Source organism: Halichoerus grypus, chromosome 8 (assembly GCF_964656455.1).
Source record: "Halichoerus grypus chromosome 8, mHalGry1.hap1.1, whole genome shotgun sequence".
NCBI classification, from domain to species: domain Eukaryota; kingdom Metazoa; phylum Chordata; class Mammalia; order Carnivora; family Phocidae; genus Halichoerus; species Halichoerus grypus.
Window position 1 is genome coordinate 26,721,331 of NC_135719.1, and position 22,117 is coordinate 26,743,447.

The 22,117-nt window shown below is 39.0% G+C and overlaps 1 protein-coding gene across 3 annotated transcripts in view; it reads right to left on the bottom strand.

Annotated features, from left to right (window-relative positions):
- Nucleotides 1–22,117, bottom strand: part of TARS3 (threonyl-tRNA synthetase 3) — a 76,111-nt gene that overhangs the window by 15,944 nt on the left and 38,050 nt on the right. For 2 of the 3 annotated variants that reach the window (XM_036084749.2, XM_078078971.1), the window contains exons 13-15: nucleotides 14,250–14,387; nucleotides 10,711–10,788; nucleotides 10,525–10,625 (exon numbers count right to left, since the gene is read on the bottom strand). In XM_036084749.2, coding sequence (XP_035940642.2) covers nucleotides 10,525–10,625; nucleotides 10,711–10,788; nucleotides 14,250–14,387 — 317 coding nt within the window. The remainder of the gene's footprint in view (nucleotides 1–10,524; nucleotides 10,626–10,710; nucleotides 10,789–14,249; nucleotides 14,388–22,117) is intronic. The other variant, XM_036084750.2, reaches the window with a different exon arrangement.

A 22,117-nucleotide genomic window follows, 5' to 3' on the forward strand; every position in this document is an offset into this window, starting at 1 on the left:
ACAGTGAGATGACAAAGATGGTGGAATTACTGAAGACTATAAAACAGCTATTATAAGCATACTCCAAGTGAAGGTGAACACACTTGAAAGGACTAGAAAGATAAAAGTCTTAGAAAAGAAACTGTAAAACTAAAAAAATACAATGATGGGAATGAACAAAATTCACTAGATGGACATGGCAGCAAAGGCGATGACAGAAAAGAGTCAGTGAATTTAAAGATTAAAGGTAAAGGTAAAAGGATAGGAAAACCCCAAACAAGCAAAAGGAAGAAAATAATAAAGAGCAGGCATCAATTAAATTAAAACATAATAGAGAAAAATCAATGAAATTAAAAGTCAGTTCTTTGAAAAGGTCAGTAAAATTGATGAACCTCTAGAAAAATTGACAAAGAAGACAACAAAGATAGATATATTATGAATGAAAGAGAAGATATCACTACAGTCTCACAGAAATTAAAAGCATAATATGTGTAATATTATGAACACTCTCTGCATATAAATTCAACAACTTAAATGAATCAATTCCTTGAAAAGCACAAACTATCTCAATTTAACCAAAAAGAAATAGGTAACATAAACATCTTCTATCTCAATGAAAATGAACTCATAATTAAAAACCTTCCCAAAGAAAACCTCCAGCAGTGGATGGTTTTAATGGTATATTCTACCAAACATTTGAAAAAGAAATAACCAATTCTACATAGTATCTTCCAGAAAATAAAAGACAGTGGACTACTTCCTAATTCATTTTGTGAGGCCGGCATTACTCAAATACCAAAACCAGTGAAAGATAGTGCAAGAAAAGAAAACCACAGACCAATATCCCATATGAACATACATGCAAACTATTAGGAGCTCAAATCCAGTAATATATAAAAACAGTACACCATGAGCAAGTGGAATTTATTCCAGCAATGCAAAGCTGGTTCAACATTCTAAATCAATGTAATCCACCATATGAATGGGCTAAAAAAGAAAAGTCACATATCAATTGATCCAGAAAAGGAATTTGACAAAATTCAAAATCAATTTTGGGGGTGCCTGGGTGGCCCAGTCGGTTAAGTGTCTGTCTTCGGCTCAGGTCATGATCCCAGGGTCCTGGGATCAAGACCAATATCGGGTTTCCTGCTCAGTGGGGAGCCTGCTTCTCCCTCTCCCTCTAACACTTACCCTGCTTGTGTTCTCTCTCTCTAATAAATAAATAAAATCTTTTTTAAAAATCCACTTATGATAAAAACTCTCAGAAAACTAAGAGTAGAGGAAAACTCCCTTAATTTGATAAAGAGCACCTACAAAGTCCTACACCTAACAATTGTACTTAAAGGTGAAACAACTATATGCTTTTCCTCCTAAGATTGGGAAGAAGGTGAGCATCTCCACCCTCATCCCTCTACTCAACCTAGAGCTGAAAGTTCTAGCCAGTGCCGTGAGGCAAGAGAAGGCAATAAAAAGCATACAGATGAGAAAGGAAGGGTAAAACTGTCTCTATTTGCAGATGGCATGACTGTCTACATAGAAAAATCCCAAGAATTCTACCAAAAAAAAAATAAAAAACAAAAACAAACAAAAAAAAACCTGCCCAAACTCCTAGAATATGTAAGTTCAGCAAACAAGATCAATATACAAAAATCAGCTGTATTTCCCAATGAACACACAGGTGCCAAAATTAAGAACACAATACACCATCTACAACTGCTCCACTCAAATGAAATACTTAGGTATAAATCTAATAAGACATGTATAGGACTTGTATGCTGAAATCTATAAAAACTGATGAAAGAAATCAAAGAAGTTCATAGATTGAAAGATTCAATACAGTTAAGTCACTTCTACCCTAAACTAATCTTTAGATTTAATGCAATTCCAATCAAAATTCTCACTAGGGTTTTTTGTTTGTTTTGTTTTTTGTTGTTGTTTTTTTTAATAGATCTATTGAAAGCAAAAGAGTTGGAAAAGCCAAAACAACTCTGAAAAAGAATAAAAGATTCACATTATCTAATTTTAAAACAATATCAAGCTACAGTAATTGAATCAGTATGGTATTAATAAAGGGATAATCAATGAATCAGTGGAACAGAATTGAAAATCTAAAAATAGGACCACACAAATGTGTCTGGTTGATTTTTGACAAAGGCCCAAAGGCAAGTCAGTGCAAAAAGAACAGTTTTTACAAAAATGGTGTTAGAACAATTAGACATCTAGATGCAAACAATGAACTGTGACTTAAACATCACATCATACACAAACACAAGCTCAAAGTGGATCTTAGATCCAAAGGTAAAACCTAATATTAGAATACTTTTAAAATAAAACATAAAGGAAAACCTTGTGCTTAGGCAAAGGTTTGTGCTTAGGCAAAGTGTTTATAGACATGATGCCAAAAGCATGATCCATAAAAGAAAAAATTTACAAATTAGAATTCATTGAAATTAAAAACTCAAGATTGAAGGGAGAGTTAAGACTTTCACTGTAAAAAATGAAAAAACAACAGCTATAGATAAGGAGAAACTGTTTGCAAATCACGTATCTATCAAAGGGCTTGAATTATATAAAGAACTCTCAAAACTCAACAGTAAGAAAACAACCCAATTTAAAAATGAGCAGAAGACTTGAACAGACACTTAACCAAAGAGAATGTATGAATGGCATATAAATATATGAAAAGATGTTAACATCATTAGCTACTAGAGAAATACAAAATTAAACCAAGGGGAAATACTACTACACCCCTATTAGAATGGCTTAAAAAAAAGAAAAAAAGAAAGAAACAAATCCTGAGAAAACCAAGGGCTGGCAAGAATACAGAACACCTGGAATTCTCATATATTGCTAGTGAGAATGCAAAATGGGACAGCCACTCTGGAAAATAGTGTGTCAGTTTCTTAAAAGTTAAACACACACTTACCATATGCCCCATTCCTAGGTCTATACCCCAGAGAAATGAAAACTTACATTCACTCAAAAGCCTATACATTAGTGTTTATAGCAGCTCTACTCATAATCACCCAAAACTGGAAATGAACCAAATGCCTTTTTATGAGTGATTGGAAAAACAAATTGTGGTGCATCCATATAACAGCATACTAGTCAGCAGTAAAAGGAATAAATTACTGATACATGCAAAAGCATGGATGAATCTCTAAGACATTATGCTGAGTGAAAAAAGCCAGTCTCAAAACGTTTTATACTATATCATTCCATATATATAGCATTCTGTAAAAGGCAAAATTATAGGGACGGACAACATATTCATGATTGCTAAGGGCAAGGGATGGGAGGAGAATATGATGACAGGGGAGCAGCACAGGAGTTTGCTGGAATGATGGAATCATAATTTGGTGGTGGCACACAACTATGGGTGTGAAAATTCATAGAACTGTACACACACATACACACACCACACACATATGCAACTTTACTGTATATTAAGAATTATTTTTTTTAAAAAGCTGTTGGTGTGCAGTGACAAAATTGCCTTTTTACTCTGCTCTCCCTGGCAAATACCTCACCCTCAAGATACAGACCCAATGTTCACTCTTTATAAAGTCATCCCTCCTCACATCAGGGAGTTAGCAGCTTTGATTGTTTTAAAGTACTTTGTTCATATCTCTAATCTTATACTTACTTATCTTCCTTCCCCCACTAGATCATGTCCTCAGAAAATTCTCGTTGATCCCCAAATACATTATAAGCAGGTACATAAATATATGAGTATATTGGGAACTGGGGACAGGAAGATAGTGGTGAAGTAAGAGGACCTTAGGCTTGCCTCATCCCATGAATACAGCTAGCTAACTATCAAATCATCCTAAATACCCCAGAAATCAAAAACATTCAACTGAAGACTGAAAGAACAAACTCCACAACTAAAGGGAGAGAAGAAGACACATCAAAGAAGGTAGAAAGTGCAGAGACATGGTTTAGGGGAGAAAAGGATCCTAGCTGCTGTGGTGTGGAGGGAGCCATGGTCGTGCTGAAAGGCAAGAGAGAGACGAGCACACGGGGGAACACACAAGGAAAATGTTTCCCCATAGCCATTGGCTTAGAAAATAGAGGGACTGAATTTCATGAGTTCTTGCAACTAGTGGGGCTTTAAGTCTAGAATTTTAGAATCAGCAGGCTTGGCTGGGATAGAGCCTAGAGGGCACTGCCCTAGTCCTAGAGAGAAGGCAGGCAAACAACCCGGGGGGCAGGCAGCATGGAAAAAGCAATCTGAAGAGTACCTGGGGCACACAGTGGGGAGAATATTTGCTCTTCTTGGAGTGAGTCCCTGAGAGGAAGCATTCATGGACAGGCCTCTCCAGGAACAAAGGAGCTAGCCAGCGTCATTTCCCTCCCCCAGGCTTCAGGATAAACAGAGCCACCTTTGGGAAGCAGCGCAGTGTGGACACTGGCTGCCTAACTTGCTCACACCAAATCCCACCTCCCCACCCCCGCACTCCAATGGAACTGCCCTTCTCGGTCACACTTACCTCAGTCCCAGTGCAGTGGGCCTCTCCCCCAGAAGACTACAGACCCCTGCCCACAACACATCTCCCAATCAGAAAGTTCTACAGGACCTCAGTTCTAGTGGAGGTGATGACACGTCTCATTTCAGAAGCAGACCAGAGCACCCCTAGTTAAAACTCACCACACTCAGCCCAGGGACCAAACACTGCCCACATCAGGCAAGGAGAGCCTCGGCAGATGACCAGCTTGAAGGAAAGAACAGCCAGAACACAAGAGCAGAGCACACAGCACACAATGGAGACACTCCCTAAAGTGCCAGGCCTGGGCACTACAAGACCTCTTCTTCATAAGGCCATTACTTTCAGGAGTAGAAGACATAACTAGATTTTCTAACACAGAGAAGCAGGCAGAGATGTAGACAAAATGAGACGACAGAGGAACTTATATCATATGAATGAACAAGATAAGGCCACGACCAGAGATCTAAGTGAAACACATGTAAGTAACATGCTTGATGAGAATTTAAAGTAATGATCATAATGATACTCACTGGAATTGAGAAAAGAAAGGAAGACGTCAGTGAGATCCTTACCACAGAGATAAGAATTAAAAAAGAATCACACAGAGATGAAGTATGTAATAAACGAGATTAAGAAAACACTTGATGCAAAGAACAGCAGGCTGGAAGAGGTAGAGGAACGAATTAATGACCTATAAGACAAAGTAATAGGAAGTAATTAAGCTGAACAAAAGAGACAAAGAATTATGCAAAACAACAATAGGCTTGGGGTTCTCAGTGACTCCATCAAATGTAACAACATTCATATTATAGGAGTCCCAGAAGAGAGAGAAAAGAGGGCAAAAACTGTATTTGAGAAAATCATAGCTGAAAACTACCCTAATCTGGGGAAGGAAACAGGCATCCAGATCTAGGAGGCACAGAGAACTCCCATCAAAATCAACAAAAGCAGGCCCACATCAAGATATATTGCAATTAAATTTGCAAAGTATAGTGATAAAGAAAAAATCTTAAAAAGAGCAAGACAAAAGAAGTCAATAACTCACCAGAGAAAACCCATAAGGCTAGCAGAAGATTTTTCAACAGAAACTTTGCAAGCCAGAGGATAGTGACATGATACACTGAAAGTGCTAAATGGGAAAAATCTGCAGCAAAGAATACTCTATCCAGCAAGACTATCATTCAGAATAGAAGGAGAGATAAAAAGTTTCACAAACAAGAACTGAAGGAGTTTGTGACCACTAAATCAGCCCTGCAAGAAATATTAAAGGGGGCTCTCTGAGTGGAAGAGAGAGACCAAAAGTGACAGTATAAAGGCAGGAAACACAAACGTGGTAAAAATGAATATTTCTGTAAAAAATCAGTCAAAGAATTCACCAAAAAAGGATGTAAAATACAATAACATACACCTAAAACATGGGGAGGAGAGGAGAAGAATGGGTTCAAACTTAAACAACCAACAACTTAATACAGACTGCTATATGCAGAAAAGGTTATATACAAACCTAATGGTAACCATAAATCAAAAACCACTAATAAACATGCAAAGAATAAAAACAAAGAAATCCAAATATATCACTAAACAAAATCAGCAAAACACGAAAGACGAAAGAAAGGATCAGAGAAAATCTCCAGAAACAACCACAAAACAAGTAATAAAATGGCAATAAATACATATCTATCAATAATTACTTTGAATGTAAATGTACTAAATGTTCCAATCAAAAGACACAGGGTGTCAGAATGGATTAAAAAAAAAAAGAACCATCAAATGCTGTCTACAAGAGACTCATTTTAGACCTAAAAACATCTGCAGATTGAAAGTGAGAGAATGAAGAAACATTTATCATGCAAATAGATGTTAAAAGAAAGCCAGGGTAACAATCAATACTTACATTGGACAAACTAGACTTTAAAACAAGACTGTAACAAGAGGCAAAGAAGGACACTATATAATCATAAAGGGGACAATCCAACAAGAAGATATAACAATTGTAAATAGTTATGCACCCAACATAGAAGCACCCAAATATGTAAAATAATTAATAACAAACATAAAGGAACTCATTGATAATAACACAATAATATTATGGAACTTTAACACTCCACTTACATCAATGTATGGACATCTAAGCAGAAGAAGGAAACAATGGCTTTGAATGACACACTGTACCAAATGGACTTGAGATATATTCAGAACATTCCATCCTAAAACAGCAGAATACACATTCTTTTCAAGCGCACATGGAACATTCTCCAGAACAGATCACATATTAGGCCACAAAACAGGCCTCAACAAATTTAAGAAGATCGAAGTCATACCATGCACCTTTTCTGATCACAATGCTGTGGAACTAGAACTCAACTACGAGAAAAAATCTGGAAAGACCACAAATACATGGAAGTTGAATAATAGGCTACTGAAAAATAAATGGGCCAACCAGGAAATAAAAGAAGAAATTGAAAAATACATGGAAACAAATGTAAACACAGGGGTCCAAAACCTTTGGGATGCAACGAAGTGGTCCTAAGAGGGATGTTTACAGTAATACAGTACTACCTAAAGAAGCAAGAAAAATCTCAAATGAACAACCTAACCTTATACTTAATAGAACTGGAAAAAGAAAAACAAATGAAACCTAAAGCCAGCAGAAGGAATGAAATAATAAAGATTAGAGCAGAAATAAATGATATAGAAACTAAAACAATAGAACAGATCAATGAAACCAGGAGCTGATTTTTTGAAAAAATTAATAAAATTAATAAACCTCTAGTCAGATTTATCAAAAAGAGTAAGGACCCAAATAAGTAAAATCACAGATGAGAGAGGAGAAATATCAACCAACACCACAGAAATACAACAAATTATAAGAGAATATTATGAAAAACTACATGCCAACAAGTTGGACAACCTCGAAGAAATGCATAAATTTCTAGAAACATATGTTTCTATTTCTAAATTACCAAAACTGAAACAGGAAGAAATAGAAAACTTGAGCAGATTGATAACCAGCAAAGAAATGGAATCAGTAATGAAAAACTCCCAACAAACACAAGTCCAGTACTAGATGGCTTCACAGCGAATTCTACCAAACTTTAATTTAAAGAGTTAATACCTATTCTTCTCAAACTATTCCAAAAAATATAAAAGGAAGGAAAAATTCCAAATTCATTCCATGAGGCCAGCAAAACTCTGATAACAAACCCAGATAAGACACCACAAAAAAAGAGAACTACAGGCTAATGTCTCTGGTGAACATAGATGCAAAAATCCTCAACAAAATATTCGCAAACTGAGTCCAACAATACATTAAAAAACCATTCACCATGATCAAGTGGGATTTATTCCTGAGTTGCAAGAGTGGTTCAATATTTGCAAATCAATCAACATGATACATCGCATTAATGAAAGGATATGAACCATATGATCATTTCAATAGATACAGAAAAAGCATTTTACAAAGTACAACACCCATTCATGATAAAAACCCTCAACAAAGTAGGTTTAGAGGAAACATCATAAAGGCCATATATGAAAAACCCACAGCTAATATCATCCTCAATGGGGGAAAAACTGAGACTGTTTCCTCTACCGTCAGGAACAAGACAGGGATGTCCACTCTCACCACTTTTATTCAACATAGTACTGGAAGTCCTAGCCATAGCAATCACACAACAAAAAGAAATAAAAGGCATCCAAATTAGCAAGGAAGAAGTAAAACTTTTGTAATTTGCGGATCACATGATACTCTATATAGAAAACCCCAAAGACTCCACCAAAAAACTGCTAGAACTAATACATGAATTCAGCAAAGTCACAGGATATAAAGGCAATGTACAGAAATCTGTTGCATTTCTATACACTAATAATGAAACAGCAGAAAAAGAAATTAAGGAATCAATCCCATTTACAACTGAATCAAAAACAGTAAGATACCCAAGAACGAACCTAACCAAAGAGGTAAAAGACCTGTACTCTGAAAACCATAAAACACTGATGAAAGAAATTAAAGATGACAAAAAGAAATGGAAAGACATTCCATGCTCATGGATTGGAAGAACAAATATTGTTAAAATGTCCATACTACCCAAAGCAATCTGCACATTTAATGCAATCCATATCAAAATAGCAATAGCATTTTTCATAGCTAGAACAAACAGTCCTAAAATTTGTATGGAACCCCAAAAGACCCCAAATAGCCAAAGCAGTCTTGAAAAAGAAAAGCAAAGGTGGAGGCACCACAATTCTGGACTTCAAGTTATATTACAAAGCTGGAGTAATCAAAACAGTATGGTATTGGCACAAAATCAGACACCTAGATCAACAGAAAAGTACTGAAAATCCTGAAATGAACCTACAATTATATGGTCAATTAATCTTCAAGAAAGCAGGAAATAACATCCAATGGGGAAACGACAGTCTCTTCAACAAATGGTGTTGGGAAAACTGGACAGCTATATGCAAAAAAATGAAACTGGACCACTTTCTTACACCATATACAAAAATAAATTCAAAATGGATTAAAGACCTACATGTGAGACCTGAAACCATAAAAATCCTAGAAGAGAACACAGGCAGTAACTTTGACAATGGCCATAGCAACTTCTTTCTAGATATGTCTTTTGAGGCAAGGGAAACAAAAGCAAAAATAAACTATTGGACTAAATCAAAATAAAAAGCTTCTGCACAGTGAAGGAAACAAAACTAAAAGGCAACCTACTGAATGGGAGAATATTTATAAGTGACATATCTAATAAAGGGTTAGCCTCCAAAATACATAAAGAACTATACAAATCAACACACAATAAAATAAGTAATCCAATTAAAAAATGGGCACAAGACATGAATAGACATTTTTCCAAGGAAGGCATCCAGGTGGCCAACAGTCACATGAAAAGATGCTCAACATCACTCACCATCAAGGAAATGCTAATCAAAACTACAATGAAATCAAATGCAAATCAAAACTACCTCACACCTGTCAGAATGGCTAAATCAACAAGAAACAACAGGTACTGGAGAGGATATGAAGAAAGAGGAACCCTCTAGTACTGCTGGTGGGAATGCAAACTGGTACCGCTGCTGTAGAAAACAGTATGGAGGTTCCTCAGAAAGTTAAAAATAGAACTACACTATGATACAGCAATTGCACTATTAGGTATTTACCCAAAGAATACAAAAATAGTAATTCAAAAGGGTACATGCATCCTGATGTTTACAGCAGCATTATCTACAATAGCCAAACTGTGGAAACAGCCCAAGTGTCCACTGATCAACGAATGGATAAAGAAGTAGTACAGGGGTGCCTGGGTGGCTCAGTTGGTTAAGTGTCTGCCTTTGGCTCAGGTCATGATCCCAGGGTCCTGGAATCAAGCCCATGTCAGGCTCCCTGTTCAGTGGGGGGTCTGCTTCTCCCTCTGTCCCTCTCCCTGCTTGTGTTCTCTCTCTCTCTCTCTCTCAAATAAATAAAAATTTTTTAAAAAGTGGTATATATATACACAATGTAATATTACTCATCCATAAAAAAGAATGAAATCTTGCCATTTTTAACAACATGGATGGAGCCAGAGAGTATTATGCTAAGTGAAATAAGTCAGTCAGAGAGAGACATTCATATGTGGAACTCAATCCTATGTGAAATTTAAGAAACAAAACTAACAAGCAAAGGGTAGGGGGGAGAAAGAGAGACAAACCAAGAAACAGAGTCTTAACTATAAAGAACAAACTGATGGTTACCAGAAGGGAATGGGTGGGAGGATGGGTGAAGTAGGTGATGTGGATTAAGGAGGCACGTGTGATGAGCACTGGGTGTTGTATGGCAGTGTTGAGTCACCATATTGTACACCTGAAACTGATATTACATTGTATGTGAACTAACTGGAATTTAAATAAAAACTTGAAAAAATCATATATAAAAAATATATGAGTATATCACACATATAATAATAGACATTTACTAGTCCATGTATTGATGTTTATTTTTGTATTGCTAATGTTCAAATGACAAATGATTGGCATATTAGTACTACTTTATTTGTCATATTCAATTACTCACCTAACATATGTAAGATTAAATCTAATAGGTAGTTGGAAGTCCAGCTGAATTGTAGCACATTGATGATATCTGCCAATAGCATCCTTGATTTTTATATCAATCTGTAAATTAAATGATATTTGCTTAAAGACAGCTTTTATTTTTCCTTTAAATTTTTACTCTTTTTGAGGCATATAGTCTACTTACTTTAGGGCCATAAAATGCTCCATCTCCTGGGTTCATCTTCCATGGTTTTCCAAATTCCACCAAGCTGTTCTGTAGTTGCTATTTTTTTTTAAAGAAGAGAACATTTAAAACTTATATGTCATTGTACTCTTTATTTTTTGCCACATAGCTCAAAAAAATAAGTTATTACAAATCTTAATTATATTCTATTTTAGCTTAACATATATTTATTGGGCATGTTTTATATCCAATAAATTACTGAGCAGGGGCTACATAAAGATGATTAAGATGGTACTTGCTCTCATACACACTGTAACTGGAAAAATTAAAAGACAATGTACTAAGCTGTTCCAGTGAATTCCAGGCAAGTGTTTAGGGAAGCCAATGCAGGCCCCCTCCGCCTACACACTTCCCAACTCTTAGTAGGTGATGCCTCCACTCATTAAAAGGCATGAAACTTTGATCTTTCTCCTTTATCCACCCTGTGTTCCCCCATCCGCTCTGTGTTTAGGTGGGTAAGAAGGTCAAGGGGAAGGGCCTTGCTACTGTCTCTTGCTTTTCTATACCTCTGTACATGTAGCTAGGGAGGGGTGTCCTTTATGATTTATAGTGGGTGGGAGCAGGAGGCCCACTTTGATCTTCAGCCTAAGCCACATAAATTCTTTTAGACTGTAGTGAAAACCCTCAGAACTGCTGGTGATTGGGTAGAAGTATTACTATAAGTGTCTTTGAGTCTTCTGGCTATTTCCTATGGATATAGCTTCCTTGGGAAGCACCTGGGCATTCCTCGGTCCCTGGCCAGAATACTGCCATACCAGCATCCAAAGTCCTGTCATCACCTCAATATATCGGTGCCCATGAGGGGGTTGACATTTGGGAATAAACTGCTAACAGGGAAGTCAAAGCAGTGGTGGTGGCTGGGGTCCAAAGCCAGAGTCATCAAGAAAGCTAACTCATGGGGTCCTGGCAGGATTTTCTAGGATCTCAGTTAGAGTGCGTCAGGTGCTGGTCTTGGCTGAGATCCCAGGAGGCTCCCTCATGGGCCTGACCCTCCTAGAGCAGCTTGCGTTCTACCTAGGACTGGAGAAGGCCACCACCACAGATTCATTTCACAGGTTGGGAGGCTAGCCTCTGCCTTACTCTGCTTCTGCAAGAAGAGATACTGGAATATATTCCCAGAGAAAATGAGGACCTGCTGCAGGAGGGAACTAAGTGATAGGGAGAATTTAGGGGGCTCTCAGGGAATTAAAAAGCCAAAAAAGGGCCAGTTTGGGGGGAAAAGCATAAAGTAGAGGGCACTGATCCTCACTGGGCCTCTGAGGACACAGTAATCAGACGGCCTAATAGGAACAGCCAAAGCTAAGAAAGCTTTCAGTTTATGCAAGGTATGGGAGGAAGTGTATGTCTGAGGGGAGACTGAACCACTGTAATTCACATCTGTGGACACTGCCTGCACCCTGGTAGAGGAGAAATCAGTATCTCCTTTTCTCCCCTACTGGCTGGCTATCCTTCTTTTCCAGGTAAACCAAGTCTCTGGCTCCCAATAGCACTGTGGGTCTATGCTGTGGTACAGGCTGGGCTCTAAACATATCAATTTGCTTGGAATTTTGTGGGTGTGGGCTTGGAATGTTCTTAGGGATCTCAATGGCTCACTGGAATGCTGGAAAAGTGGGATGCAGGAGAGATTTGGAGAGGGGTGGATTTACATAGATTCCAGGGGCAGAGGCCAGATCAGGTCTGCTGAAGCAGCAGCCCAGACTCCCTTCACATTTATCTGAGTGGGAACCCCATAGCTGAGCTTAGGTTAAATTAAAAAATTGGACATATAGAACATTAAACTATTTCTTTTGGATTTTAATTTTCACAAGAAAAAGTAGATTTTCTTTAGGTCACAGATTTCGTGAGGAAACTTAATAGAAAACAGGACTCACATCATTCAAATCTAGGGTATTTTTTGCTCCTGACATTTTGGTTATTTGGACAAGCTGTCATCTGATGGTTACACTGCATAGCTCTCCAGTGAGTTCTGCTGGGTTCCATAACTACACACAATCTGAGATAAGAAATAAGGTAATGGTGAACTGATGACCCAGGAACAATGTGGCCTTGGAGCTGACTTAACTACTGTCTCTTTCAAAGCATTTCAAAGACATCTGAAGACAAAAAAAATATATTCATCTCACTGATTCCCAGATCAGGGGTAGACATCATGGGAGAAATTCCCCCAGAGTGGAAGGATTCCCATCTTCTAAAGGAACAATCAGTGAGCTAAAAGAGAGCAAAATGTTGGTGGGACAGCCCGGCCCATTCTCCCCGTGCCAGGCCCACACCTGGTCCACCCACTTTTTGGCCCCCTGAACTCCATGTATGGAGTGGTAATAATGATAATACTACTACTATTAATAATACCAACATGTAGCATTTACTGAACACTTACATGTGCCTGGCACTATGACAAATTCCTCACATAAATTATTCCACTTAAGCCCACCATAACCTTAGGTGTTATCACCATCATCGTCATCATCATCATCATTTCAGACCTTAATGCTTATTCTATAATTCACTCATGGAGCTAACCTTTTTGAAAATAGGCAAAACGTGTTCCAGAGTCAAGCTTTGTGCCCTCTTTTCCTCTTCCTACCTCCATGTGGCTAGGCAGGGGCAGGCTGTCTAATTTGACTGTCTTCCTCTATGCAACAGATACGGAAGAAGGTGCATTTAGGATGGGCATGGGACAGTGGGGAGGAGAAGGCCGTAATTAGATCTCAAGCCTAAACTGCTTCTACCCACTCTCTGCCTGCCTCAGTACCGAACAGAAAACTAACTAACACTATCAATATAGTGTTCCTCTGATTCTAGTTCCTTAATGATCTATATGATCATCGTCTGTGAGTATTCTATGAAAAGGTGGATCAACAGGCAGGTCAGGGTTTAGGCATTCCTGGGGTGTCTGGCCATAATACCATCCTCATTTCAAATAAAAACTGACACAGGAAATGTACTGTATTCTTTTCATGTTTAGTAAGAAGGGAAAAAAAAGAGAGAGAGAGAGAAGCATCATGAGCTCCTTAATCTTGTTCTCCAAAGCTGAGATGTTACATGTGAGTCTCTGGGTGCCTCTAGATAGAGGATAGCACTAGAGGCTGTGACTGCGGAGAGGATTCAAGCATCGGGTGTGTGCATCTACATCTATGAATCACACTAAGCTGGCTCAACAGGCAACAGTTTAAAATAAGCTGAACACACACCAAGAGTACCTGCAAATCAGAGGATTCCTTTAAAAACTTAGGAAATTGGTTATTAGTGACTGAGACTGAAAGAGTATAAATAAAAACCTGATATAAATTTTAAACTATTTGAAACAAATATATTGTTATTATCACTGTTACGAAGAAAACTGGACAACCACATTCTATAATCTGTGTATTTATCCCATAACTTCCAATTTAAACCTTTCTATTGCAAAGCATGGCATCCTCCTCATGCAAAGTAACTACAGTCACTCAGGTGGTTTCCACACTCACAGAAAGGAAGGTGTGCACTCTGTCTCCCCCTACCTTTTCAGCTTCATCCCATATCTCAACCTCTCCTAGGAAGTTTTCAGGTCTTGTTGACAAATTTAATTGAAAGGAGAAGCCAAATGTTGAGTAAACAGATTGCAAAAACTGCAAACAGCCATTTATTTCTTCTTCAATCTGAAATGGGAGCAAAAGAAATATTCTGAAGAGTTAACACCAAATTAAATTAAATTAAGAAATAAAGTATGGTTTGGAGGAGCAAGATGGCAGAGGAGCAGGAAACCTAAATTTCATCTGGTGCCAGGAATTCAGCTAGATACGGATCAAACCATTCTGAACACCTACAAACTCAACAGGAGATTGAAAAAAAGAATAGCAGCAACTCTCTGAACAGAAAAACGACCACTTTCTGGAAGGTAGGATGTGCGGAGAAGTGAATCTGAGGCGATATTCGGGAAGATAGATGGCGGGGGAGGGGGCCTCCGTCGGCCGCTTCTGGCAAGTGATAGAGCCGCGGAGCACAAAATCAGAACTTTTAGAAGTCAGCTCCGCTGAGGGACGTCGCTCCAGTGGCTAAGCGGGGGGTGGAACCCTCTCAGGGACAGTGTGGTCTCAGGACCCTCGGGGTCACAGAAAGACCAGGGGTGCCTGAGTGCAGCAGAGCTCCCAGGTGTTGGAGCAGGGAAGCCGGCTGCAGAGACGGAGCCTAGGTGCGGGCTCTGAGCTCAGGCGGGGTTGCCATAAACCATGATCCGCAGCACAGTCAGGCCACTGCTCCTCCAGCAGGGACCCAACAAGCGGCAGATCCGGGGAGACTCCTCTTCCTCCCCCGGAAGTAGTGGCACAGAAGCACACCACAGGGATCTGCTGGTTTTGGAGACTCCACGTGGGGTCGTGAGCCAGAGATAGAAACGCTTGGTCACAGGCCAGGTGAGCACGGAGCGCGGCCGGAGACCGGGGAGACAGGAGTGATTGACTGCTTTTCTCTGTGGGCGCACTGAGGAGCGGGGCCCCGAGTTCTCGGCTCCTCTGGCTCCTCCAGGGAGGAGATTGGGAGGCCGCCGTTTTCACTCTCGTCCTCCAAAGCTGTATGGAAAGCTTGCAGGGAACAAGCTCCCAAGAGCAAACCCGAGCAGATTACTTTAGCCCGGACCAGCAAGGGCGGGGTAATTCTGCCTCCGGCAAAGACATTTGGGAACCACGGCAACAGGCCCCTCCCCCAGAAGATCAGCAAGAACAGCCAGCCAAGACCAAGTTTACCGATCAATGAGAACAGCAGAACTCCAGCGCTAGGGGAATACTGCACATAGAATTCATGGCTTTTTTCCCATGATTCTTTAGTCTTTCAAAGTTATTTTTTTTAACTTTCTTTTTCTTTTTTTTTTTTTGAATTTTTCTTTTTCCCTTTTTCAACCAACATTTTATCAATCCTTTTTTAAAAAATCTTTTTTTATTTTTCATTTTTAGAGTCATATTCTATCCCTTCATAGTAGTTAACCTTATTTTTGGTATATATATATACATGTAAGTTATTCTCTCTATAAAATTTTGGGATACAGTTTCCTCTAACAGACCAAAATATACCCTAAGTCTCTAATGTATGGCTTTGTTCTAGTCTCCTGCCTGATCACATTTTTTTTAATCCTCTTCTTTCTTTTTTCAACCAACTTCTTATCAATTCCTTTTATAAAATCTTTTATAATTTTCATTTTTACAGTCATATTCCATCCCTTCATCGTATTAACCCTTATTTTTGTACATATGTAAGTTTTTCTTTCTTTAAAATTTTGGGAGGCACTTTCTTCTAACAGACCAAAATACACCCAAAATCTAGTGTGTGGCACTGATCTATGCACCAGCCTGATCATATTTGATCATATTCTGTTTTTTTGTTTGTTTGTTTTTTATCTTTTTTTTTTTTCTCTTTTCTTTCTTTCCCTTTCTTTTCCCCCGGTTTCAGGTCTCTTCTGATTTGTTTAGTGTATATTTTTCTGGGGATGTTGTTACCCTGTTAGCATTTTGTTCTCTCATTCATCTATTCTCCTCTGGACAAAATGACAAGACGGAAAAAATCACCTCAAAAAAAAACAAAACAAAACAAGAGGCAGTACCAACTGCCAGGGACCTAATCAATATGGACATTAGTAAGACATCAGAACTAGAGTTCAGAATGATGATTTTAAAGGTACTAGCTGGGCTTGAAAAAAGCATGGAAGATATTAGAGAAACCCTTTCTGGAGAAATAAAAGAACTAAAATCTAACCAAGTTGAAATCAAAAAGGCTATTAATGAGGTGTAATAAAAAATGGAGGCTCTAACTGCTAGGATAAATGAGGCAGAACAGAGAATTAGTAATACAGAAGACCAAATGATGGAAAATCAAGAAGCTGAGAAAAAGAGAGACAAACAACTACTGGATCACGAGGGCAGAATTCGAGAGGTTAAGTGATACCATAAGATGAAACATTAGAATAATTGGGATCCCAGAAGAAGAAGAAAGAGAGAGGGGGCAGAAGGCATATTGGAGCATATTATAGCAGAGAACTTCCCTGATTTGGGGAAGGAAACAGGCATCAAAATCCAGGAGGCACAGAGAACCCCCCTCAAAATCAATAAAAATAGGTCAACATCCCAACACCTAATAGTAAAACTTACGAGTCTCAGAGACAAAGAGAAAATCCTGAGGGCAGCTCGGGAGAAGAGATCTGTAACCTACAATGGTAGAAACATTAGACTGACAACAGACCTATCCACAGAGACTGGCAGGCCAGAAAGGACTGGCATGATATATTCAGAGCACTAAATGAGAAGAATATGCAGCCAAGAATACTATATCCAGCTAGGCTGTCATTGAAAATGGAAGGAGAGATAAAAAGCTTCCAGGACAAACAAAAACTAAAGGAATTTGCAAACACGAAACCAGCCCTACAAGAAATCTTGAAAGGGGTCCTCTAAGCAAAGAGAGAGCCTAAAAGTAACGTAGACCAGAAAGGAACACAGATAATATACAGTAACACTTTACAGGCAATACAATGGCACTAAATTAATATCTTTCAATAGTTACCCTGAATGTAAATGGGCTAAATGCCCCAATCAAAAGACACAGGCTATTAGACTGGATAAAAAAACAAGATCCATCTATATGCCGTCTGCAAGAGACTCATTTTAGACCCAAAGATACCCCCAGATTGAAAGTGTGGGGGTGGAAAACCATTTACCATGCTAATGGACACCAAAAGAAAGCTGGGACGGCAATCCTTGTATCAGACAAATTAGATTTTAAACCAAAGACTGTAATAAGAGATGAGGAAGGACACTGTATCCTACTTAAAGGGTCTACCCAACAAGAAGATCTAACAATTGTAAATATCTATGCCCCTAACATGGGAGCAGCCAATTATATAAGCCAATTAATAACAGAAGCAAAGAAACACATTGACAACAATACAATAATAGTGGGGGACTTTAACACCCCCTCACTGAAATGGACAGATCGTCTAAGCAAAAGATCAACAAGGAAATAAAGACTTTAAATGACATACTGGACCAAATGAACTTCACAGATATATTCAGAACATTCCATCCCAAAGCAACAGAATACACATTCTTCTCTAGTGCCCATGGAACATTCTCCAGAATAGATCACATCCTAGGTCATAAATCACATCTCAACCGGTACCAAAAGACTGGAAACATTCCCTGCATATTTTCAGACCACAATGCTTTGAAACTAGAGCTCAATCACAAGAGGAAAGTTGAAAAGAACTCAAATACATGGAGGCTAAAGAGCATCCTACTAAAGAATGAATGGGTCAACCAGGAAATTAAAGAAGAATTAAAAAATTTCATGGAAAACAAATGAAAATGAAAACAACTGTTCAAAATCTTTGGGATGGAGCAAAGGCAGTCCTAAGAGGAAAGTATATAGCAATACAAGCCTTTCTCAAGAAACAAGAAAAGTCTCAAATACACAACCTAACCCTACACCTAAAGGAGCTGGAGAAAGAACAGCAAATAAAGCCTAAACCCATCAGGAGAAGAGAAATAATAAAGATCAGAGCAGAAATCAATGAAATAGAAACCAAAAGAACAGTAGAACAGATCAACGAAACAAGGAGCTGGTTCTTTGAAAGAATTAACAAGATTGATAAACCGCTGGCCAGACTTATCAAAAAGAAAAGAGAAATGACCCAAATCAACAAAATCATGAATGAAAGAGGAGAGATCACAATCAACACCAGAGAAATACAAACAATTACAAGAACATATTATGAGCAACTCTATGCCAGCAAATTAGATAATCTGGAAGAAATGGATGCATTCCTAGAGATGTATCAACTCCCAAAACTGAACCAGGAAGAAATAGAAAACCTGAACAGACCTATAACCACTAAAGAAATTGAAGCAGTAATCAAAAATCTCCCAACAAACAAAAGCCCAGGGCCAGATGGCTTCCCAGGGGAATTCTACCAAACATTTAAAGAAGAATTAATACCTATTCTTCTGAAACTGTTCCAAAAAATAGAAATGGAAGGAAAACTTCCAAACTCGTTTTATGAGGCCACCATTACCTTGATCCCAAAACCAAAGACCCCATCCAAAAGGAGAATTACAGACAAATAGCCTTGATGAACATGGAGGCAAAAATTCTTACCAAAATACTAGCCAATAGGATCCAACAGTCCATTAAAAGGATTATTCACCACGACCAAGTGGGATTTATCCCTGGACTGCAAGGTTGGTTCAACATCTGCAAATCAATCAGTGTGATACAATACATTAATAAAAGAAAAAACAAGAACCATATGATCCTCTCAATAGATGCAGAAAAAGCATTTGACAAAGTACAGCATCCTTTCTTGACCAAAACTCTTCAGCGTATAGGGACAGAAGGTACATACCTCAATATTTTTGTGCCAGTACCAGACTGTCTTGTCTGGTATCATTCTCAATGGGGAAAAACTGAGAGCTTTCCCCCTAAGGTCAGGAACGCGGCAGGGATGTCCACTATCACCACTGCTATTCAACATAGTATTAGAAGTTCTAGACACAGCAATCAGACAACAAAAAGAAATAAAAGGCATCCAAATTGGCAAAGAAAAAGTCAAACTCTCACTCTTTGCAGATGATATGATACTTTATGTGGAAAACCCAAAAGACTCCACCCCAAAACTGCTAGAACTCATACAGAAATTCAGTAAAGTGGCAGGATATAAAATCAATGCACAGAAATCAGTGGCATTCCTATACACCAACAAGACAGAAGAAAGAGAAATTAAGGAGTCGATCCCATTTACAGTTGCACCAAAAACCATAAGATACCTAGGAATAAATCTAACCAAAGAGGCAAAGAATCTGTACTCAGAAAACTATAAAATACTCATGAAAGAAATTGAGGAAGACACAAAGAAATGGAAAAATGTTCCATGCTCATGGATTGGAAGAACAAATATTGTGAAGATGTCAATGCTACCTAGAGCAATCTACACATTTAATGCAATCCCTATCAAAATACCATCCACTTTTTTCAAAGAAATGGAACAAAGAATCCTAAAATTTGTATGGAACCAGAAAAGACCCCAAATAGACAGAGGAATGTTGAAAAAGAAAAGCTGAGCTGGTGACATCACAATTCCGGACTTCAAGCTCTATTACAAATAGAGCTTTTTTTTTTTAATACGTGTTGTGTCTCCATTTTGGGGAAGGTGAGATCTTGATTTTGAGATCTTGATTGCCATCTGTGGTGTTCTTAAGATGACGTCAAGCTCTATTACAAAGCTGGAATCATCAAGACAGTCTGGTACTGGCACAAAAACAGACACATAGATCAATAGAACAGAACAGAGAGCACAGAAATGGACCCTCAACTCTATGTTCAACTAATCTTTGACAAAGCAGGAAAGAATGTCCAATGGAAAAAAGAGAGTCTCTTCAACAAATGGTGTTGGGAAAATTGGACAGCCACATGCACAAGAATGAAACTGGACCATTTCCTTACACCACACACAAAAATAGATGCAAAATGGATGAAAGACCTAAATGTGAGACAGGTGTCCATCAAAATCCTAAAGGGGAACACAGGCAGCAACCTCTTCGATCTCAGCTGCAGCAACTTCTTCCTAGAAACATTGCCAAAGGCAAGGGAAGCAAGGGCAAAAATGAACTATTGGGACTTGATCAAGATAAAAAGCTTTTGCACAGCAAAAGAAACAGTCAACAAAACCAAAAGACAACCGACAGTATAGGAGAAGATATTTGCAAATGACATAGCAGATAAAGGGCTAGTATCCAAAATCTATAAACCACTTATTAAACTCAACACCCAAAGAACAAATGATCCAATCAAGAAATGGGCAGAAGACATGAACAGACATTTTTCCAAAGAAGACATCCAAATGGCCAACAGACACATGAAAAAGTGCTCAACATCGCTTGGCATCAGGGAAATTCAAATCAAAACCTCAATGAGATACCACCTCACGCCAGTCAGAATGGCTAAAATTAACAAGTCAGGAAATGACAGATGTCGGCGGGGATGCGGAGAAAGGGGAACCTTCCTACACTGTTAGTGGGAATGCAAGCTGGTGCAGCCACTCTGGAAAACAGTACGGAGGTTCCTCAAAAAGTTGAAAATAGAGCTACCATACGATCCAGCAATTGCACTACTGGGTATTTACCCCAAAGATACAAATGTAGGGATCCGAAGGGGTACGGGCACCCCGATGTCTATAGCAGCAATGTCCACAATAGCCAAACTATGGGAAGAGCCAAGATGTCCATCGACAGATGAACGGATAAAGAAGATGTGGTATATATATACAATGGAATATTAGGCAGCCATCAAAAGGAATGAAATCTTGCCATTTGCAACGATGTGGATGGAACTGAAGGGTATTATGCTGAACGAAATAAGTCAATCAGAGAAAGACATGTATCATATGACCTCACTGATATGAGGAATTCTTAATCTCAGGAAACAAACTGAGGGTTGCTGGAGTGGTGGGGGGTGGGAGGGATGGGGTGGCTGGGTGACAGACACTGGGGAGGGTATGTGCTATGGTGAGTGCTGTGAATTGTGTTAAGACTGTTGAATCACAGGGGCGCATGGGTGGCTCAGTCGTTAAGCATCTGCCTTCGGCTCAGGTCATGATCCCGGGGTCCTGGGATCGAGCCCTGCATCGGGCTCCCTGCTCCGCTTCTCCCTCTCCCACTCCTCCTGCTTGTGTTCCCTCTCTCGCGGTGTCTCTTTCTGTCAAATAAATAAAATCTTTAAAGAAAAAAAAAAAAGACTGTTGAATCACAGACCTGTACCTCTGAAACAAATAATACATTATATGTTAAAAAAAAAAAAAAAAAAGAAGATAGCAGGAAGGGAAAAATGAAGGGGGGGAATCAGAGGGGAGACGAACCATGAGAGACTGTGGACTCTGAGAAACAAACTGAGGGTTCTAGAGGGGAGGGGGGTGGGGAATGGGTTAGCCCGGTGATGGGTATTAAAGAGGGCACGTTCTGCATGGAGCACTGGGTGTTATATGCAAACAATGAATCATGGAACACTACATCAAAAACTAGTGATGTAATATATGGTGATTAACATAAAAAAAAAGAAAGTATGTTTTTACCTCATAGTCGATGACACTGTTTTGGTTGTTCCTCCACTACTTACCCAAATATTCAGGGAATGCCCACCACATGCCAGGTGTGAGCAGGCTACCAGCAGCTCCCAGGTGTAGGGGGTGGACCAAGAAGCAGGCAAGGCTACCTCACCATGAGCAGTGCTACACAATAGGGGGAAGTGCGGCTGTCCACAGGAAGTGATAGCCAAGCTGCAGCCAGAGGGTAGGGCACAGCTTTTGGAGCAGAGGAAATACTGAGAGTATGGACCCAGAGGACAGAGGAGCAGGCTA